The sequence below is a fragment of the Protomyctophum bolini genome (genome assembly GCF_963924005.1).
Source record: "Protomyctophum bolini genome assembly, chromosome: 5".
NCBI classification, from domain to species: Eukaryota; Metazoa; Chordata; class Actinopteri; order Myctophiformes; family Myctophidae; genus Protomyctophum; species Protomyctophum bolini.
In genome coordinates this window covers 31,000,868-31,019,984 of record NC_137866.1, presented here as the reverse complement: position 1 = coordinate 31,019,984, position 19,117 = coordinate 31,000,868, and the positions used below count along the sequence as shown (strand labels likewise).

General features: G+C 41.1%; 1 protein-coding gene across 1 annotated transcript; it reads right to left on the bottom strand.

Moving 5' to 3' along the window:
• Positions 1-2,050: 2,050 nt before the first annotated feature.
• On the bottom strand, positions 2,051-11,155 carry renbp (renin binding protein). Its single transcript, XM_080764923.1, has 11 exons — positions 11,054-11,155; positions 10,816-10,924; positions 7,734-7,809; positions 7,579-7,654; positions 6,238-6,422; positions 5,159-5,386; positions 3,645-3,726; positions 3,306-3,481; positions 3,066-3,197; positions 2,866-2,953; positions 2,051-2,593 (listed from the first exon to the last, which is right to left on the bottom strand). Exons 2-11 carry the CDS (start codon positions 10,917-10,919, stop codon positions 2,520-2,522), a joined length of 1,221 nt encoding a protein of 406 aa, XP_080621049.1. The 5' UTR covers positions 10,920-10,924; positions 11,054-11,155; the 3' UTR covers positions 2,051-2,519.
• Positions 11,156-19,117: the final 7,962 nt, after the last annotated feature.

Genomic DNA, 19,117 nt, shown 5'->3' with positions numbered 1-19,117 from the left:
AACCGTGTGTGTGTGCGTGCACTGTTTAGTCCACAAACAGTCCACAAGCGACGGATAGCGTTCTGGAGAGTTCAGTTCGCTAGTCCATCCATAGCTTCGATGAGAACCGGAGGGGGGGGTGAATGCACGATGACTTGTCCCCAGAAACGTGACACTCGCGACGGCACACGGAACACAACCTGTTTTCACCGCTTCGACAACTTGTTTCTCATATAAACTTTAATTTCTATCACAAAATATGCTATGGTCTTGCCAAATATCCATTCATATTTCATATACAGCCCATATTTAAAAGGTTTATTTTTTAATGCGGACAATTGGGTCGGACAGCTTTCCAGAGGGTTTTCGGTTTTGTAAAATGAGCTCAACTCCGCCTCCTCAAACCACGCTGTGCTCTGATTGGCTACACGCAGATTTTTAAAGCTCCAGCTTTTAAAAGCTGCTTTAAAGTTAAGCTCCGGTGAGCAAAAAAAAAAGCAAAAACAAAAAAAAGCTATTGTTCCAGCTTTTAAACGCAGAAGCTGTTCAGCATAGAGATAACATGGGACCAAGAAGCAGAAGCTAGCTTCTGCTTCTTCAGTCTGAATGGGGCTTTTAGCCCCATTCAGACTGAAGAAGCAGAAGCTAGCTTCTGCTTCTTCAGTCTGAATGGGGCTAAACTCTCGCGTCATATTTGCGGCCTGCGGGTTGGGAAGAAATGCCACGCCAACCAACCATAATGACCCCAACGGGCTGGCATTTCATTAACTTTTAATTAAATAGCAAAGCAAAATGGCTGCTGTGTGAATATGGTATAGGCTAGTAGCGAGATTGAAAAACAATCGTATTTCCAATGAACAAAACATTGAAATACGACCGATATGGCGATATCTAGACTAGCAATAGCATTGATTGAATACTTGTTTGGGAAATGGTATATATCATACAAAGCCAATTGGTGCTAAAAGGATTATTGTGTCCTTAAGGTTGCATAACAATCATTTCGACCAACCTGCATAAAGCCTACGGTACTTTGCAAATCATGTCAAATTATGGAAGTCAATTAAGTTTAAAATGAAAGTGGTTACTTGGGTGACCTCTTTGCTCTCGTTTTCAATTCAACCTACCTTGTTGGTGTAGTTCTGCAGCTCTCGGTAGAGTGCATTCCTGGCATTTTCCAACAAGTCAAGTTTGTAGATTACCAAACATTTCTGTGCCATCATGGACATAATATGTGGGCCGTCAAACTGTGGTGATGGTGGACTCAACATGGTGCGACCGTGCCAGAGGATTTCTCTTCGCGGACCCTGCAGGCTGTGAAGATTTTTTTAAACTACGGACTACCACGCGGGTTCTTCAAGCTGTTTTCTCGCTGTTTTGGTGTCGTGGTGCAGCCATGCTAACCTGACTCTGCCAGATGGAGGCGGTATTGGGTAACCATGTTCCCCAACACAGCAATAAGCTGTGAAACAAATTTGTGCAGCAAGCTTCTTGGATCTGGCAGCGTCAGGTTACAGCCATGCAGCCTAGCAGCCTAGAAATGACGTCTCATTTCTAAATCCTACATCACTTCAGCGAAGACCCGCTGTGATTGGCAGTTCTTGTGTAGGCCTAGGCCATTGTGTTTTTTCCCTCCACTTTATAGGAGATCAATAATCATTATGCTTTGTAATTCAATGTGTTTGGCAGAAATAAAAAATGCTAAATAAAATATTCCAAAAAACATATATGGTTAATAGTTTAGCAAAACTAAAACCATAGACCATAATTGAAACCAGCACAGACTGTAAAAGATTGTAACAGAAGTTTGGTCAAGTACTAGCCTAAGATTTAGACTCTTATACTCTTAGAGTATTTAATCGATTATGATGTCAGAATCGATAAAATACATAGTCTACTCTAAATCTTAGGCTAGTAAAGTACATTCTACTACATATTGCCTAGTAGCATATAAATTACTTTATGAATTGGTATTCTGGTAAAAACAGAACATTTCACAATGCACATGCATTCTTGTTCTTGGCCAACAGGCCCATTACATCAGTTGTTGCAGTACATTAAAATGCATTAATTGTATTTCTGTTTGAATGTTTACTTTGCAACAAACTTACATTTTCAACATTACATTGATTTCAAAATATCACTTATAGTAAACATTGCCATTTAGAGCTTAATACAACACAATGGAGTGGAATGAATAGTTTTCACTAAAGTTATGAAAATATTCTTGGCACATTTCAATCATTGCAAAAGCAAACAAAGAGTATCTTAGTTCAAGTAACTGTTTAAATTGATTCCCTTATTATTAGTGAATAATATAAAAAAATAAACTTGTTTTCCATTAAAGAGAAAGCACATATTTGGTTGTTAATTTGAAAACTACTTTAAAACGTTCACTGGCACTTTGCTGCTTAAGTTCACAATATACAAATCCAACAGAGGCACAGTTGGATTTGTTGATCAACTGTATGCTTTATTAAATAAAGCAATTCAACAGTTAATCAACAAATCCAACTGTGCCTCATAATGAAAAAGGAATGTTAGTCTTTGTCTCCCAGCAGTTTGTCCAGAATCCACTCACACATATAGAGGCAACGAGGGACATGGAAGAACCCTAAAGAGTCAACAAGTGAATAGAACAGATAATATTAATTCTAGATTTGTCACATTCTATAATGTGAAAACAAAGTGCTTGAAGGTGTTTCAAAGACAACTGTTTGATTTATATTTTTACTATTTCTAATTCAACATTCCAGTCATTCAAATGGTATGGTCTTCAAGTCTTGACGTGCTAAAGTATCATGAGATAACCTTTGTTGTGATTAATAATCACTATATTCATCACTATATAAAGACAATCAAATCGAATTTTCTCCCATGTCTTACCTTTGAAAGGGCCTCCTTTAAAATCAAGAGCCACTTTCCCTTCTTGCGTCAGATAGCCGAACCACTCACCATTTACAGTGTCAGGAAACTGTGCATGAGCAGATAAATAGAGACATTATTGTGGCATAAGTTTCAACATAGGGTAAACCGGGTAAACCAAACGTCCATAACGTCCTCAGGTGGTGCTGCAAGTGACTTACATGGCTAAAAGTGTAGTTGTAAACTTGAGAGAATGTCTCCAGCAGATTGGAGTTCTGGGTTTTGCTGTAAGCCATCAGAAAGGCAACAAGAGCTTCACAGTGGGGCCACCATAGCTTCATATTCCACTCCAACTAGTCAGACAACAATACAGACAAAATGTAAAACTGCAAAAGCATTGTAATACTTTTCTAAAATAGACAAAGATCACCCGTGTAGATAACTGGACGATTGTAGCGTACCTGTGTGGGGCAGTAACCATCTGCATTCAGGAAATAGAAGAGGCCACCATGCTCTTTATCCCAACCATTCTGATAAGGCAGCTCTATGAATTTGCTGATTGCAGTCTGCTGGAGTTCCTTGTCATCGTGATCTGCAGAGAACTGAAGCAAGAACCAGCCTGCTTCCAAGGCGTGACCTGAACCATCACAGCACAAAGGACGGGTTACTGGGGGACTCTATCATGACCTAAAACCAATGTGGCTGTCTTCATAATGTCTATGTTCACAAGAAAGGTGCTACACATTCCTGGACAAAAAGGCATGTTTGAAAATATGTTTGTGCGATTGTGATTTGGCCACCTGGATTCTGCAGTCGCCCCTGGCAACCAGGAAGCTCTTCTCCCTCCAATGAGACGCTTTCCAAAATAGCAGTCCCTCCTCTCTGGTCAGGGTTAAAGAAAAAACAGGCTAAACTATTCCATCCTTAGACATTTTCATGTTTTCCTTTTATACCATTCCGAAATACAGCAGCTCACAATTATCTTTGAAAACTGTATTTAAATATGGAGATTAGTCGGGCATTCATCTGCAATCATGAAAAGTGATGAACCAGCGATCAGTACGGTACTTCAAACTTATTAACAGGGCTGCACACAACTTTTTTGGTCTAGTACTCAGAGGAGCACCTGGAGGAGTTTCTTGGTGCTCCTAAAATGCGGTGACCCGTCTCGCCGGATGGATAAAAGAGGGATGAATAACTTATAGCAAAACGATATTTATTGGATGAGTGGGGAGTCAATGGAGGGTATTGCAACTCTAGATTTAGCCCTAGAAAGGCTCTTGTTGTAGATTCATCCCATTATTTAAAAAATCTAAATTTGCTCAAATCTAGGTCCATGTGTGGTCCAGCCCTATGGAATGCACATTCTAATAAAAACAACTTAATACTTCCTAAGGATAATATGAGCATCAAAGCAATATTTAGATTTTTTATTTTTATTTTTAACATGCGACACATCGTAAGGCGAAGCATACATCAGGCTTCCCTTTTGTTTTTAGCTGAGGCGACGTAGTCAGACACATGGCTCCTCTGTGCAAAAATAAACAGTGTACACTACCCGACTTTACGATAATAAGGGACAGTATGTCGAGACACAGTGTTCATGTTGGGCAGCAGCAGTGCCAGTCCGCAATGCTTTAAACTCTTCCCACTCCACTATGTCGGAACTAAAACCTTAGTACCCGTAAAAAGTCGGTGGCCGGTGCCTAGGCTGTGAGACGACATCACACGAGCAACCATGCTGCTCCAGCACCCGGAAAACAAACACAAGCACAGCGGAAAATGGGAAGAGTGCAAAGCATCCAAAGCATGCCCTTTTAAACCGGGAACTACAGTAGTTTGCTATCTGAAACGGAGAAGACGAAACTATTTGTGTCAGGTTCTCAGTAAACTCCTGCCCTCCTCCCAGCAGAAAGCAGCATGGAATCCTCCCCCTTTTGAGTAAGGATGCGCTGTGATTGGCCACAATGGCCAGTGCACTTGTGCAAGACGTGCTGTGAATTGAATTGATTGGCCAGTAGCCACTTTGAGTGGCAGTCGGTGGAAAATGCTCTCGCCACAGAATTTACTAGTATTCTGGCCATAATAATCATTCTAGGCAGCCTAGCCCCGGCTGTTGGTACGCAGAAGCGCTTCCCAGCGCTTGATTGACAGCGCATTTTGAATTTTGACAACGCATGCGCGCTGGCGCACCGCTTATGTGCAGCCCTGCTTATTAACCACTTGAGCCAATAATATAATGACATGCCCACAATAATAGGGATGCCAGGGTCAAAGTGTTTTAATGCAATACCAGTGGTCATATTTCGGTTACCTGCACATGCTGCAGGATCTGCTTGACGCACCAGGTGCCTGTCTCCCTGTACTTCTGAGCTACCTCCTGGCCCCGACCATCAGTCAGCTGTTGCACCAGGCACAGCAGCATCATGGGCACAGCCATGGAATTGGTTGGCTTGTCTCCAGAAAGTTGGGGTCGGCCTAGGCCTGACGGGTCCACTCGAACCCAATGAATCAACTGGTCCATCATCTGCTCCGCCTCCATCTAGCAAGAATACGCACGACACACCAGACCATAGTAAAATTATTGCCCTTTTGCTTTCCGGCAGACATGCAAGCATACTGTAAGCCTCTTTCACTTCTAACTGATCAAGCTATATTATTCGTTATTTTTGGTTGATATCGCTTTGTTTCTATTTAAACCATCAATATGCCATCACCCCTTCTCTCTTGAATTGACATCAAGACGTTGTTGAGTGCATTATCAAGGCAAAGGAAAATCTAATGACTTACAACCTTAGAACTGCCAGCTGTGCTTCTACTAAATGGAGCCAGTGGGCGTGAATGTAATGTACCTCCAGCACAATGCTAATAAGCATTTTACAGTAAGTAGGTACCCCATATGTACTGTAAGTCGCCAGGACCTTTGTGTTATCCTAGTCTTAATAATGACTTACTGCACCTCATGCTGTTTACATTTCTGACAAATAAAAGTATTCAATCAATCTGTAAAGTATGAGAAAAGGCCAATTATGGCCAACTTATTTTAGGTACTCTATCAATGCAACATTGTAACCACAATAACAATTGTACTGTGGCAATGCAATACTCTGGATGTACTGAAGAGTCCCCCACCCACCCCTGTTCCCACTCACTTTGTTTCTTTTCCCTTTTTACCTCCTATGATGATTTCCTTTTGACTATAATATAGTTGTGTATATTCGTACGTCTCTAAATGTTTTGATTAATTGAAAATGGTTGGCCCCATTGTAAACAAGTGTAATGCTTTATGTCGTCCACTCACAGTTAACAGTTTTTGTATTGAGTTGTACTTGAAATGTACTGTAATTCTGCAAACCGTTAATAAATCAATCACATTCACTCCATGTTTTTTACCTGCATATCCTTATCTCCAGTGACCCTGCTCAATTCATCCAAGGCCATGAGGTAGAAACACTCACTGAAGATTGTCCGCTGGATTTTAACAGGCTTTCCGTCCCTTGTTAAACAGAAGGCACACTTCCATGACGCTTCTGTGCCACTGCTGGGCACACGAGCAAATCGCTGCAGGAAAGCTCCACCTAAAAATGCAACAAACCATTTAGTCATGAACGTAGTGTTTTCAGTGTTATATGATTGGATTCCATGCTGTAATGCAGGGCTTCTCAACGTTTTTGGCTGGGGACCACCGGAAATGCTTTGGCCATGTCTCGCGACCCCCACCCCCCCTCGCGAACCCCAATACAAACTGACTGCAAAAATAAGCTTAATAATAGAGAAAGTATATCCTAAATGAATACTGAAACCAGATATAATCATTAAAGAAAGTTTATGCATGTACTATGTGTACTTGAAATGAAGCCATTCAGTTGCAAAGAATAAATAAATATATAATATATAAATAATTATGATATATATATATATATATATATATATATATATATCATAATTTGTCGACCACCCACGGGATGAGAACCCCTGCTGTAATGCGGCTGTGAGGTTTTCAAGGTTTGCAATGTTTAGTGTTTTGTCTTGTCCATGTATAGTGGTAATTTGTTGTCTATTGTTTACATGTACAATAATGTATCTGTGTAAGGGAGCCCCTTGAAAATAGATGGTACATTATTCCTATTAAAGAAACTTGAATCACCATCATGAATTGTATATAGACATGAGGGCCTTCTAAGTATATAATCCATTGTATCATCAATACAAACTATAACCTACTGATAACTACCAGAATGAAGTACACCTTTCAGTATAACGTTGCTATTGGGAGGAAAAGTGTTATTTAGAAAATATTGAACCAATGAAAAGTAGTAAAAAGTGCTTTGGACAAAACCTCCTAACTCTGGACCCTCAAACTGCCTGCTAAAGCAACATTTTGGAGTTAGGTGGTTCCTTCCCAAGAGCAGATCATATAAGGTTTCAAATGCTGAAAGCAGGGTCCGATCTCTTCTAGCGTGATGTGTATCATTAAAAACTAAAAATCATTCTGAATGACCACAGCAGTCACACTCAAGCTAAATTGAAGCCTTTCCCTTTTCTAAGATGGACATATTTATATGTTCTTTAATGCAATCCAGAGTAACTGCAATGCACTTCATCACACCTCTCTCCCTCAATTCCTGTCTTATCCCAATAAATTAAAAAGAGACAAGTTAGCAAGATTCTAGTTGTGGGTAGTGCAATTGCAGATGTGTCTTTCATAATCATACCTTGAGGCATAAAACGTACCTGCCTTAGCAGCCTCAAGAATCTCTGGCTTGCGAAAACGCTCAAAGGTTCTGTACAAGCGACAGTACATCCAAACCTGTAAAAGGGGAAATAAGTCACATTTTATTATTATTATTACAAATCATATTAGCACTGACTGCACTAAAAGGACTTACCTGTCGACCCTGTAGCCAGACATACTTCAGTTCATCATAAACCTTTCCATCTTTCCCAATGCAAGTGAAAAACCCTCTGAAATGAGGAGAGAATCAACATCACTGCTGGTGAACTGATAAACGCAAACACGGTGAACTGATAAACGCAAACACCACAATACTCATTTGTCTTAGATTGTGTAAAGCTATATAAAAGGAATACAGGAAAGGTGGGTACTAGGAAGCTTTTGTTTTGGGAAGACTGGGCAGTAGGGAAGAGTGGGCACCTTGGGTGAGAAGAGTGGGCACTAGAGAAGTGCGGGCACTCGGAAGAGTGGGCACCTTTTAGTAAAACTACACCTAAACCTAACCTTAATCCTAATCTCAGTAAAACTATGTCTAAACCTAACCCTTAACCCTTACCCTACAGTTTTTTGTTCCCAATATTAACCTAATAAATACAGTACAAATATATTAACCCATTTTGGGCGGGAACTAAAGTTTCTAAAGAGACCGAATCGTACTTGAATCCTAATATTGCTGTATCTTGTTTATTCCCACATCAACAGCTTCAATTGTTATGCCCCGATTCTTCCTTTGAATAAGTTGTAAGGATGATCTGTGTTATGCAGTTCTCTTATGGATTCAATAACAGATTAACTCATTCTCAAGCGGTTTCATTTTTATTTATTTTACTTAAAGGGAGTAGGGACACTTCACCCTTTTTGCAAAAAGATATATGTTAATGACGTTTAGGAGCTTTAGAACACTTTCCTGGGGGTCTTTATGTGTGTAATATGTGGTTTTAGATATTTTAGATTGTAGCAGTGAGCCTGTTGTCTCTGATGTCATGGACACTGGGCTCACTTCCTTCCTGGACTACATGTTGTCTCAGTAAGACAGCTCTCCCCCCTATCCACAAGGAGGAGCAGTGCACCAAAGAATTATGGGAATTGTAGTCCAGGAAGGTAGTGAGACCAGTGTCCATGACATCAGAGACAACAGGCTCACTGCTACAATCTAAAATATCTAAAACCACATATTACACACATAAATACCCCTAGGAAAGTAATCTAAAGCTTCTAAACGTCATTAACATATATTTTTTTGCAAAAAGGGTGAAGTGTCCCTTTAAAAAGGGGCATTCCACTCATTTTCAACATTTTACTATGTCATTATTATACCTTAGAGCTGTTGTGTGGAAATAATAAAAAGTCCCCCCATTCTGTGTTTCCTACAACTGGAGGTCTGCAAAAAATGTGAATCACATCTTGATGACATCATCAAGATGTGATTCACTATGTTAATGATGCAATCGGAGACCGCAGGGAAGGCGTGTGACACACAAAAGAAACATTCTACAGTAGAATGAGGGAAATCATTTCCGGGTATATTACACATACATACTCAATGTTAATAGTAGATACATTCGTTCATACAAATACAATTGCATGATCCTTTATCAGGGCTGCCAACATTCCTGGATCCTGCAGGAGTCCTGCATTGACATTTCCCCTGGATGTCTCCTGGATTTGGTATCAAACTCCCCAAATTCACCACAACACTGAACTTAACACTGATCTACCATGTTTCTGGGGGAGGAGGACCCATGCAATCATGATAATTAATGGTTATTATTAAAGATGGGACTTACACATTGACTTCAATCATCATCAAATCAATTTCTGTAGGCCTACATTTTTGGAACACAGGACATTTAATCTACTCGGCCCCCCTCAGAACTAACATTAGCCCCGCAAGCAGAACCCGAATGTAGTAAAGTTTCTGATACTTTGTTTACTTTACCCATTGGGTCCTGCTTCACGCTGGGCTGTCGCCAGTTACGCACAAACAAATACAATGTAAACACGCCATGAGACGGACTTCTGCACGCTTTTACCATGTTTATTCATGTATTGACATACGAATGTGCGAACTATAAGTACCTTACATACCATACCGACACATCTCCTGTGTCGCGGAAGCCGTTAAGTATTTTTAATCCATGATTGATTAAAAATGTCGCTTCTTCCTACCTTGTTTATTGACACCTCATTGTACCGCCTATCTGGCTAGCTAGTGGTGCTACAGCTATGACGGAGCAGATCAGAGGCAGGGACATAGCCCGCAAAGCCAACCGCACATCGGGAGGCGGTACAATAAACGGTAAATAAACAAGAAGAAATCAAAGCGACATTTTTAATCAAACATGGATTAAAAATACTTAACGGCTTCCGCGACACAGGAGATTTTATCAGAGGTATGTAAGGTACTTATAGTTCGCACATCCGTAATCAAATACAATAAAAAGCGCGGTGATAGCGCGCCGATCGAAGAAAGGTTGAGTTTTTTATATCCGCGTTCCAACAATCGCATTGGAAAATCTTAGCATGACCAGGGACCCTACCCTAAAGCTTAAAGTCCAAATTTCATAAAAGCTTTATGTAGGGTTCCGAGAGGGGCTAAACTAACATATGGCTCCACCAGATGGCGGAGCACAATTTGATGGCATTTAGCCTCTCAGACCCAAAACTAAAAATGTTGTTCTCGTTGGATAAAAATGTGTCCACAATTCTATGCTATATTGATGTTGGTAGTGGTACCATAGAGATAACAGACAAACGTTGATCAAAACAATTCTTCTACATTATCGACTAATTGTGTATTAGTACTTCTGGTAAATTAACAGTAATGCAGATGTTTAAAAAATAACTCAAGAGTATAAAATGGACAGATGTTTAAAAAATAAAATAATAATAACTTGAGTATAAAATGGACCAAAGGGTCCATTTTACATTATCAAGAGTTAAAGATCTACAAGGGTTCATTTGGTTATCAACTCTCCATCATTTACCTGGGGACCACCTGGAACCCCATCAAGGACCTCTGGTTGATGAAAACCACTGTACTAGTTCACAATGTGAACTTCACAATTGTCTGTGTGTGACGTGTGAAACACAAGCGTCTGTTTCATTTCATGAACCCCCCCCCCCCCCTTCCTGGACCTGGATTCTCAGTCAATGTTGGCAGCCCTGGCCCGGCCCTGAGGCTGATTACAATTACAACAAGAAAGGTCATGTGATGTTATTGTGTCGACTTTTACCCGTGTTTTGTATCATGAGAATATTTCAGCCAGAAGTCAACTACACCGTCCAGTTCTGTGCGAATCCGCTGTCGATACTCTTCCAGCTTGCTCACAGTAGACATTTCTCCTTTCAAAGACATTTTGCAAATCACTTTAATTCATACTTATCAATAGATTGTTATTAATATTAGCCTTAAAACGTACCAACTCGATCGAAGGCGTTTATAGAGCAAATAAATGACGACAGTGCTCTTACCTGCAAGCTTCAAAGTCAAACGGTCTTGAAAATCGTCATCCGACAACAACGCAGACTTAATTGTCCTAAACAAACAACACAGCAATATCAACGTGTTGTCTGTAAAAGTTATAGTGATCATATGACCAGTTCTTACAGCTGGTTGATCATGTGCTCCTTGTGCAGCTGAGCTGGTCCAGCCCATTGGATCATGTGATCTTCCAAATGTAGCCTACTACAAAATAAAAGTAATAGCTTTTTCTTCTGCCTATTTAATAGTTACATACACGCACACCGGCACATGCACGCGCGCGCGCACACACACACACACACACACACACACACACACACACACACGGTACATTGTGTAAAGTAAACTATGCAAGAAAATGTCCCCCACTGTGACTGCCACACAGCAGCATACTAGTGTAAACAGAGTTACAAGATGACCCCATTGGTCAGGCAGTACAAAGCATTTCTGCATTTCTTATGTTTCTTCACTCATTTATTCAGGGTTTCCTTTGTAACCACAGTAGGACTAAACAAAGGCACCCATCTTTGTACAATTATTATGTTACTGTAATTTTAAGTTTAAGTGACTCTTGGGGACACCACTGTCTCTTTTTTAGAGTGAAGAGCAGGGATTTATGAGGAATGGGGAAGTGTGGTGTGTGTGTGTGTGTGTGTGTGTGTGTGTGTGTTGTCAATGAGTGAAGAGTTTCATAAATGTATAAATATATGCTGATTTGTGTGGCCAGGAGAGAACTTGCAATTGTTTGAGATTTTGTTGTTTAATTGGTATTTATTGCTATTTCTCTGTTGTTGGAATATCAAAGAGACAACATCCAATAATTGTACTCTCTTATACAGTAGGCTATGCTTGTTGTAACAACAACAACTCTTGAAGTTGAAGTTAGGTATGTGCAGTTGTCAGCTCTACAATGGTCCACTCATATACATTGGGAGCCTAGAGTATTATAGAACAAAAAGCTACTAAGTGGGCTAACAATAACATGAAACTATTACTGAAAGATTTAGAATATATTTCAATGACTTCATACATGGCAGCAGATTAGAGCACAACTCAAACCACACAGAACAAATAATTGTTGTTTTGTTTTTTTGTTAGTTTTTTCCATAAACAGTCTTTAATATCTGTGAGAAATTGTCCCTTAAAAAAACAAAAAAACAAGCATCTATCACTGCTTTAATCCCTTTAACCCTGGGAACACAATTTTGGGCATGTCATATAGGCAAAAAAAAAGAAAGAAAAAAACACTTTTCTAGCCGATCTACAAGAAAACAAGTCGCAATGTGACACGTTGTGAGCTTGTAGATCAGCTATTTTCAAAAAATAACTTAGAAATGTTTTATTATTAAGAGGTTTTTTAAGGGAAGACCTCCGCACACTCGACTTACTAATAACAACAGGTGCGTCGGCGACAAAGCAACAGACTGCAGACACGTAGAGCTGGAGGGAGACCCGCACACTGTCACTTGCTGGTTCAAGAGCTTTTTTATTGTCCAGAATGCAACGTTTCGGTCGAAACGTTGCATTCTGGACAATAAAAAAGCTGTTGAACCAGCAAGAGACGGTGTGCGGGTCTCCCTCCATCTCTACATGATTAAGAGGTTAAAGTACCTCTGTGAATATAATCCTCATTCATGCTTTACTCCGGACACACAACTATGTGACTTGCACACAAATTAAGTGTGGTGAGAGTTGAAAGAAGACATTTTGCTGAAGTTGGATGCCTGCCATCTTTTCACCATAGTCATTCCTCAGCAAACACATGTCCATCGAGTCAGCTTTGACGAGTGCGTCCTTCACAGTACAAGCTCAAGAGTGAGAGGCCTTGCTGTTCAGTACCGTGTGGATCTTTCTCAGGTTCTGTCGGACTCTGACAAGCTCCGACATGTGGGCATCATCCCGCGATTTATCCTCTTCCTGCTTCTCTTTCTGGCAAGAGAAAAAAAGAAAAAAGAAGGTTATCTATAACGTTTTAATTTCAAGGACCATCATAATAACTCTGAGAGTGTATCAGTACGGGTTCATTTGGTTCCATTTGGACACATACAGAATAAGTAGTAACACTATAGTTAAAAAAAAGAAAAAAGGGCAAACAAAACAAAAGACAGTGCAAAGATGACTTAACATCTAACCTTAACTTCTGCATCGTGGTTGGACAGGTGTGCATAGTGTATAGAGCACATGCATAAAGTGAGTGGTAAAGTGAGTTTAACATCATTTAATGTCGTTTAATGCAATCAGACTTTTCTCTTTGGATGTATAGGTCAAGGCCAGAAAGTAGAAAGGTCTTAATGGGGCTGAGCTGGTGTCTGACGTCTCACCTCAAGCTGCTGCTGCTGGCGTCGGAGCAGCACCTGGCCCAGAACGCCCCGGGTCTGCTGCTCCTCTTCCCTGTGATTTTTCTCCCTCTTCTTCTTCTCCAGAACCTGGTGCAGCTCTGACCTGCTGCTCAGGCCCCCCAGGCCCCTGGGCCCAGAGTAGGACAGACACAGAGAGGTGGCATTAGACAGATACACGATACAGTAGTGGCCCTAGGGCTCCTTTATCTGAGTGACACAAACATTGGGGTCGTGCAACAAATGTCTCTCTAAGACTATAAAGGTGGTTGCACACTGGATGCGTTTTTCGGAAAACTGACGGGAAAAAAAATCAGAAAAGGCGCCCAGTGTGCAGGGACCTAAAGGGTATTTTCTTCATAATAATCAATTGCATAAATACATCTAAAATACGTTTTGTTGTTCTTCCATCTGATGGGAGAAGAAAAACAAAACGTATTTTAGACGTCTAATAGCCTGAAAAATGCAGGGAATATACAAGCAATGCAAATTAATATGAGAATATTTTGTGATTTACATTGTTTGAATACGTAATATTATGTATTATGTAACTAGTAACTATTTAATGGCGAGTGCTATTATGTACTTGACTGACCATTAGTTTCCATTGTATGTTTTGTAATGGGATCATGTTGTCCCAGAAGGCTGCATGTCATGACAGTATCAGTGGGGATAACTGATACTGTAGCATGGTTAGGGGAGGCCAGATCCCAGATAACAGCTGAAAGGACCCAGGAAGCCATTTTACATCCAAACAGGAAATGAGGGAGAGTTCAAGTCCCCTGGGGTTACCATGGAGAGTTAAATCAGATTAAAATCCTCAGTGTACTGTTACCAATTTAACCCTGAGAGTGTAACAACTAACATTCACAAACCTAGATGAAAGAATCTTTGACTGGTGCGTAGGAAAAATACAGTGAACACCAAGAAGAAAAAATCACACCCGTGTGGTGCAACTCTGTGTGGGCGTCCCCGGGGGGGTCCCTGGAACTTCCAGACCAGGGTGCCGGCCCAGTTCCGGTGAGCCGCCCTTCGTCCAAAATCATCATATATACTATACAGTTAATATGTGTGTGTGTGTGTGTGTGTGTGTGTGTGTGTGTGTGTGTGTGTGTGTGTGTGTGTGTGTGTGTGTGTGTGTGTGTGTGTGTGTGTGTGTGTGTGTGTGTGTGTGTGTGTGTGTGTGTGTGTGTGTGTGTGTGTGTGTGACTGTGTGTGTGTGTGTGTGTGTGTTAGGCTGTGCAACAGTGACACTTGGTTGTGAAAACCAACCAAACGCTATTTTCGTGCTCAGACAGACCCAGCCAGCCAGCCAGCCAGGGACAGACCCAGCCAGAGACACACAAAGCTCCGTATAGTTAGGTAAAGTTGGGGTACCATCAACCAATATAAGGCAAAAAGGTCAGATTTCAGTAGCATGTGACAACTAGGGGGTTGATGAGATTCTGAATCCATTGCAAGCATTAGTTTTGCACAAAAACACTCCTTTGCTTAAAAATGCCCATAGCCGTCATCACAAATGTGATGAGGTCAGCACATTTGGGCACATTTGGGCAAGTGGCTATGGCCGAATTTATAGCCCAAGGAGTATCATGAAAACCCCCTAGTTTGACATGTCACATGGTACTTAAAGTATAATGTAATGACATTTTGAATTCTTTGCCTTATATTGGTTGATAATGGTACCCCAACTTTCAGCAGCTGTCACAAATTAGGGTCGTTGTTTTCAGAAGGTATGGTTTCAGATAATCTTTGTTTGATTGGCTCAGCCGCAGATACTGTATGAACTGAAAACACATGTGAAGGTGTCGTGTGTATTTCACATTCAAAACTGCTGCTGAACCAATAAAAATAAGCTATGGGGAAAGTAACTGGAACAGGAAACACGTACTGTATGCCACCTTCTGAAAACTGGGACTATACAGTTATGCACAGAGGCAACAGTAAGAGTAGGAAGGTTTTCATTGAAACCAAACATTCAGTCCAGTCGATTTCATTAATTAGGAAGTGATCAGTGAAATCAGGTGTTTGGTTGCAATGAAAACCTGATTGGCTGCCACCCAGCTGTAGGGGGTTTGAACCAAGCGATAGAGTACTTCCGACTACTTCCGACTTCCAGCTCCAAATTAATTAGGTGGCGAGGGGTCACCTGCAGACACATGATACGTGGAGGGTGTGATTTTAAAGGCACCACGAACATAGGCTACCGCCTCAATCCGTTAAAAGTTACAAATGAGGTAGTAGCCTTTGCATGGTTTCTCAGGCTGCTATGGTGAATGCTCTGCTCTGCTCATTCACAAAATCCAATATGCTCTCACAGTTCATATACTGTAGAACAGATCAGAAAGTTTGTAAACAAACATATGAGAGGTATTTCTGGATGTAAATGTCATCTAAAATTTAAAATAAAATGTCCAGAACATTAGCCATGTCTTCTAGTTTGTCAACCAATCTTTAGAACACCATTTTTACATTTCCAATAGTCAACAATATTGCAATTGTACTTTTCTTGCAGAGATAAGGTAAAATAATAGGCCTACTGCTCCAATGGGAGAGTTATCTACCTGGAAATTAGTTTTTGGTTGTGCATGTTGATGATGTTATGATGATTTGGTAAATACCACTGTGTATACAGTAGACTAGACCGATGACATCATGATGTACAGTAATGTGTGCAAAACAGGCCCTGTCACCTTGATGCTTCTGACTGTACAACTAATGCACAACTTAGATCTGGTAGATTTTTTAAAGTTTTGACGCTCTATAAAGCGAGCAAAGCTTGTGTAAAATCTGGATGCTGATCGTCTCATACTGAACGCATTCTACAGTGACAATATAATACTAAATAATATATGACCTTGTTTGCACTCATACATTGTAATTGATCCCATCCAACTGCTAGTATTAGTTGCTACTGTAGCTCACTTGGGTCACTTTCAGGTCATCGATTATTAGCATTAGGTGAGCAATCCACAGACCCCCATTTGAAACTAATTTCCTTCTTTTGAGGGGCGTTAGACCCTACTATGTCCAGCTTTTAGTGTGCGTGTAACTGTAAACACAAACTTTGTCCTAACAGACGAAGGTGAGGGCGCAAATTCTGATTGGCAGGAATGAGATGATGTATGATGATAAGAGCGCCCCATACTTCACACAGGTGTGATATGTTTTGATTTGGGCAAATGGCTATGGCCGAATTTAGCAAAACTAATGCTTGGAATGGATTCAGAATCATGAAAAACCCCTAGTTTGACACGTCACATGCTACTTAAAGCATGATGAAATTTGGATAATTTTGCCTTATATAGGATGTTAATGGTATGGTCACATATAACTGGCCAACTGGCGATAACTGGCATTAAGCTATACTGAATTGGAAGCGTTATCATACCAAAATATAAACTAGAGACATGTAGGAAAACAAAAATTAAAAAAATGTACGATCACCTTAGTTGGTACCAAAATCTGGCTCGGCCCCTGGACTAAGTGATTTGAAGCTTTTGTTTTGCTATCTGGACCAGCAGTGGGCTCAGGTCAGTTATTGTTGTTGGAAATATCACTTTACACGGCTGCACGCTCCTGGTGCCCTACAACTCTGGAGCGCCGCGGAGAGAAAGGTGTACAATTGCACTTTAGTAGAGCGCACATGCAGTAGAAAGAGAGAGACCGCCATGTATTTTTGATGAAGCAAGCATTGGTGAAGAGAGAGGCTTCGGACTAGAAAGATGAAGGCACCACATTGTTTTCCATTGATGGACAGAAAAGTTTTTTTGGTGACATTTTGGGCCCTTCCAAACGTATTTCCATCTAATACAGCTATTGAGAGATAGATTTGTTCGACACACATTCACTGTGGCCATACATATTGGAATGCCCGGTTTACCATTTATGGTTATATGTTCTTATATGAGAATCTCACGTTTGTAGAACTTCTATTTTCACAGTTTTTGGAGAAATTGTAAAATCTTGCCAGGTTTAAAGTGGTTAATATGTGTGCAACGTGATACTATCTGAAGCTATGTTATTCTTAACCACTTAAACCCTCTGTAGGTTACTTAAGTAAACCAAGTCTGCTCTGTACTTGGTCTGCTCATTCTCCCCCTCTACACACCAAATCTCGGCAAAAATAGCTGCTCTACAAGCTTGTGCGTGTTGTGTGTGAGCTTGTTAGATCAGCTATTTTCAGTGAATGTTCCCCACAGAATATGGATGCTACAGGGTTCAAGTGATTAAAAATAAATGTTATTCTTGACACATTGTTCCAGTCTAAGATGATTACTTCTTGTGGGTCAGTAGTAGTTCCTTGTGGAGCTCCTGATGGGTCCGGGACGCTTTCGGGGTGGCTTCAGCTGTCAAGTTTTCTGCCGATGTGCTGCGCTTGAATTCAGCCTTGATCCCGTTATCTAGATCCGAGAGAAATCGATAATGTTAAATGGTGCATTATTTTAGACCATGTTGAACACCAGGGTTTAGCTTAGACAGTGAAATCAAATGGCTCGTCTGGAAAAATACAGGGGACAAATTCCATGTGTCCCGGATTGACCCGGGCCGTCACTAACAGAACTGACCTCTGTGGTGATGATGGCTGGGTGAATGATGCTGGGAGTTATATGTCCGGCTGAGGTTGGGGGTCCGGGCGGGGGGCATGGAGTATGCGGACGTGTGGTTACCGTTGCTCAGAGACATGGTGAGTTGGGGGCTGCTGCTGTGTTCAGTGACCCTGACCAGGGAGCGAGACAGTAGCTGGGATGGGACAGCAGAGGCGGTGGTGGTGATGGTGGAGGCAGATCTCAGGAGGACAGACGCAGGCTTGACGGAGATGGAGGACAACAACACCCGAGATATGGCCCGCAGCCACAGCTCCTGCTGCATGCTGGGTATCTCCTGTAAAGGTTGCGGGGGTCGGGGGGGTGATGACAGGGCAGGTGTGGAGAGGAGAGACAGATTGAAATGAAAGAAGGGCCCTGGAGCGAGGGATACAGAGAGGTGGAAAGAGAGAGCAGATAGGGTATCCCTAAAGTGGAGATGTATAATTTATCCCTCTCTAGGCGACTCAGGTACATGATTATAGGGGAGGAGGAAAACAGTAGCATGCTGCTGGATTGTGATTCACCAACAAAACGGATATCTCGCTGAAATGGAAATGGTCAGCAGGACAAATGGGAGACATGTTTACAGTATCACAAAAGTAGAAAGCTCAAACATGGCCCAGCCAAGTATGGCCTGTATGACATGAATGAAACTACAGTAGGACTAGCGGTTCTCAAACCATTTCGCGCAAAGGACCCCCATGTTAATATTTATCACCGATCTGACAAGAGTTTGTGTCAGGGACTTCAAGAGTTGTGTTATTAGATGTTTTCGAAAATGTTCCATCTTTTAAAACGTTTAAGATTTTTTCTAAATAGCTATATTAACAATTTTAACTGGGTGGAAGGCTGGAACCCCCCTCAAGGACCCCTAGGGGCCCCGGACCCCACTTTGAGAACCACTGGGGGATGAAAACATTCTTTATAATGTAGACACAGCACACATGCTTCAAATAGTACAATGTCTTGTCCTGGTTGGTTGCACTCTTCTACCAAATGAGCATCCATTTACTAATAACATAATTAGGTTCTATGGACAAATATATTGGCATATCAATTGAAATCCCTGATCTATGTATTAACACAAGCAAGGTAGTAAACAAGATGCATGTAGCAAAATGCAAGCTAA

Coding starts and splice junctions, on each gene's coding strand:
- renbp (XM_080764923.1), bottom strand. CDS start 10,919: ATGTCTACTGTGAGCAAGCTGGAAGAGTATCGACAGCGGATTCGCACA. Junction 7,655..7,733: donor TCTGGCTACAGGGTCGACAG/GTAAGTCCTTTT, acceptor CCCCTTTTACAG/GTTTGGATGTACTGTCGCTT. Junction 3,482..3,644: donor GGGGCGACTGCAGAATCCAG/GTGGCCAAATCA, acceptor GTGATGGTTCAG/GTCACGCCTTGGAAGCAGGC.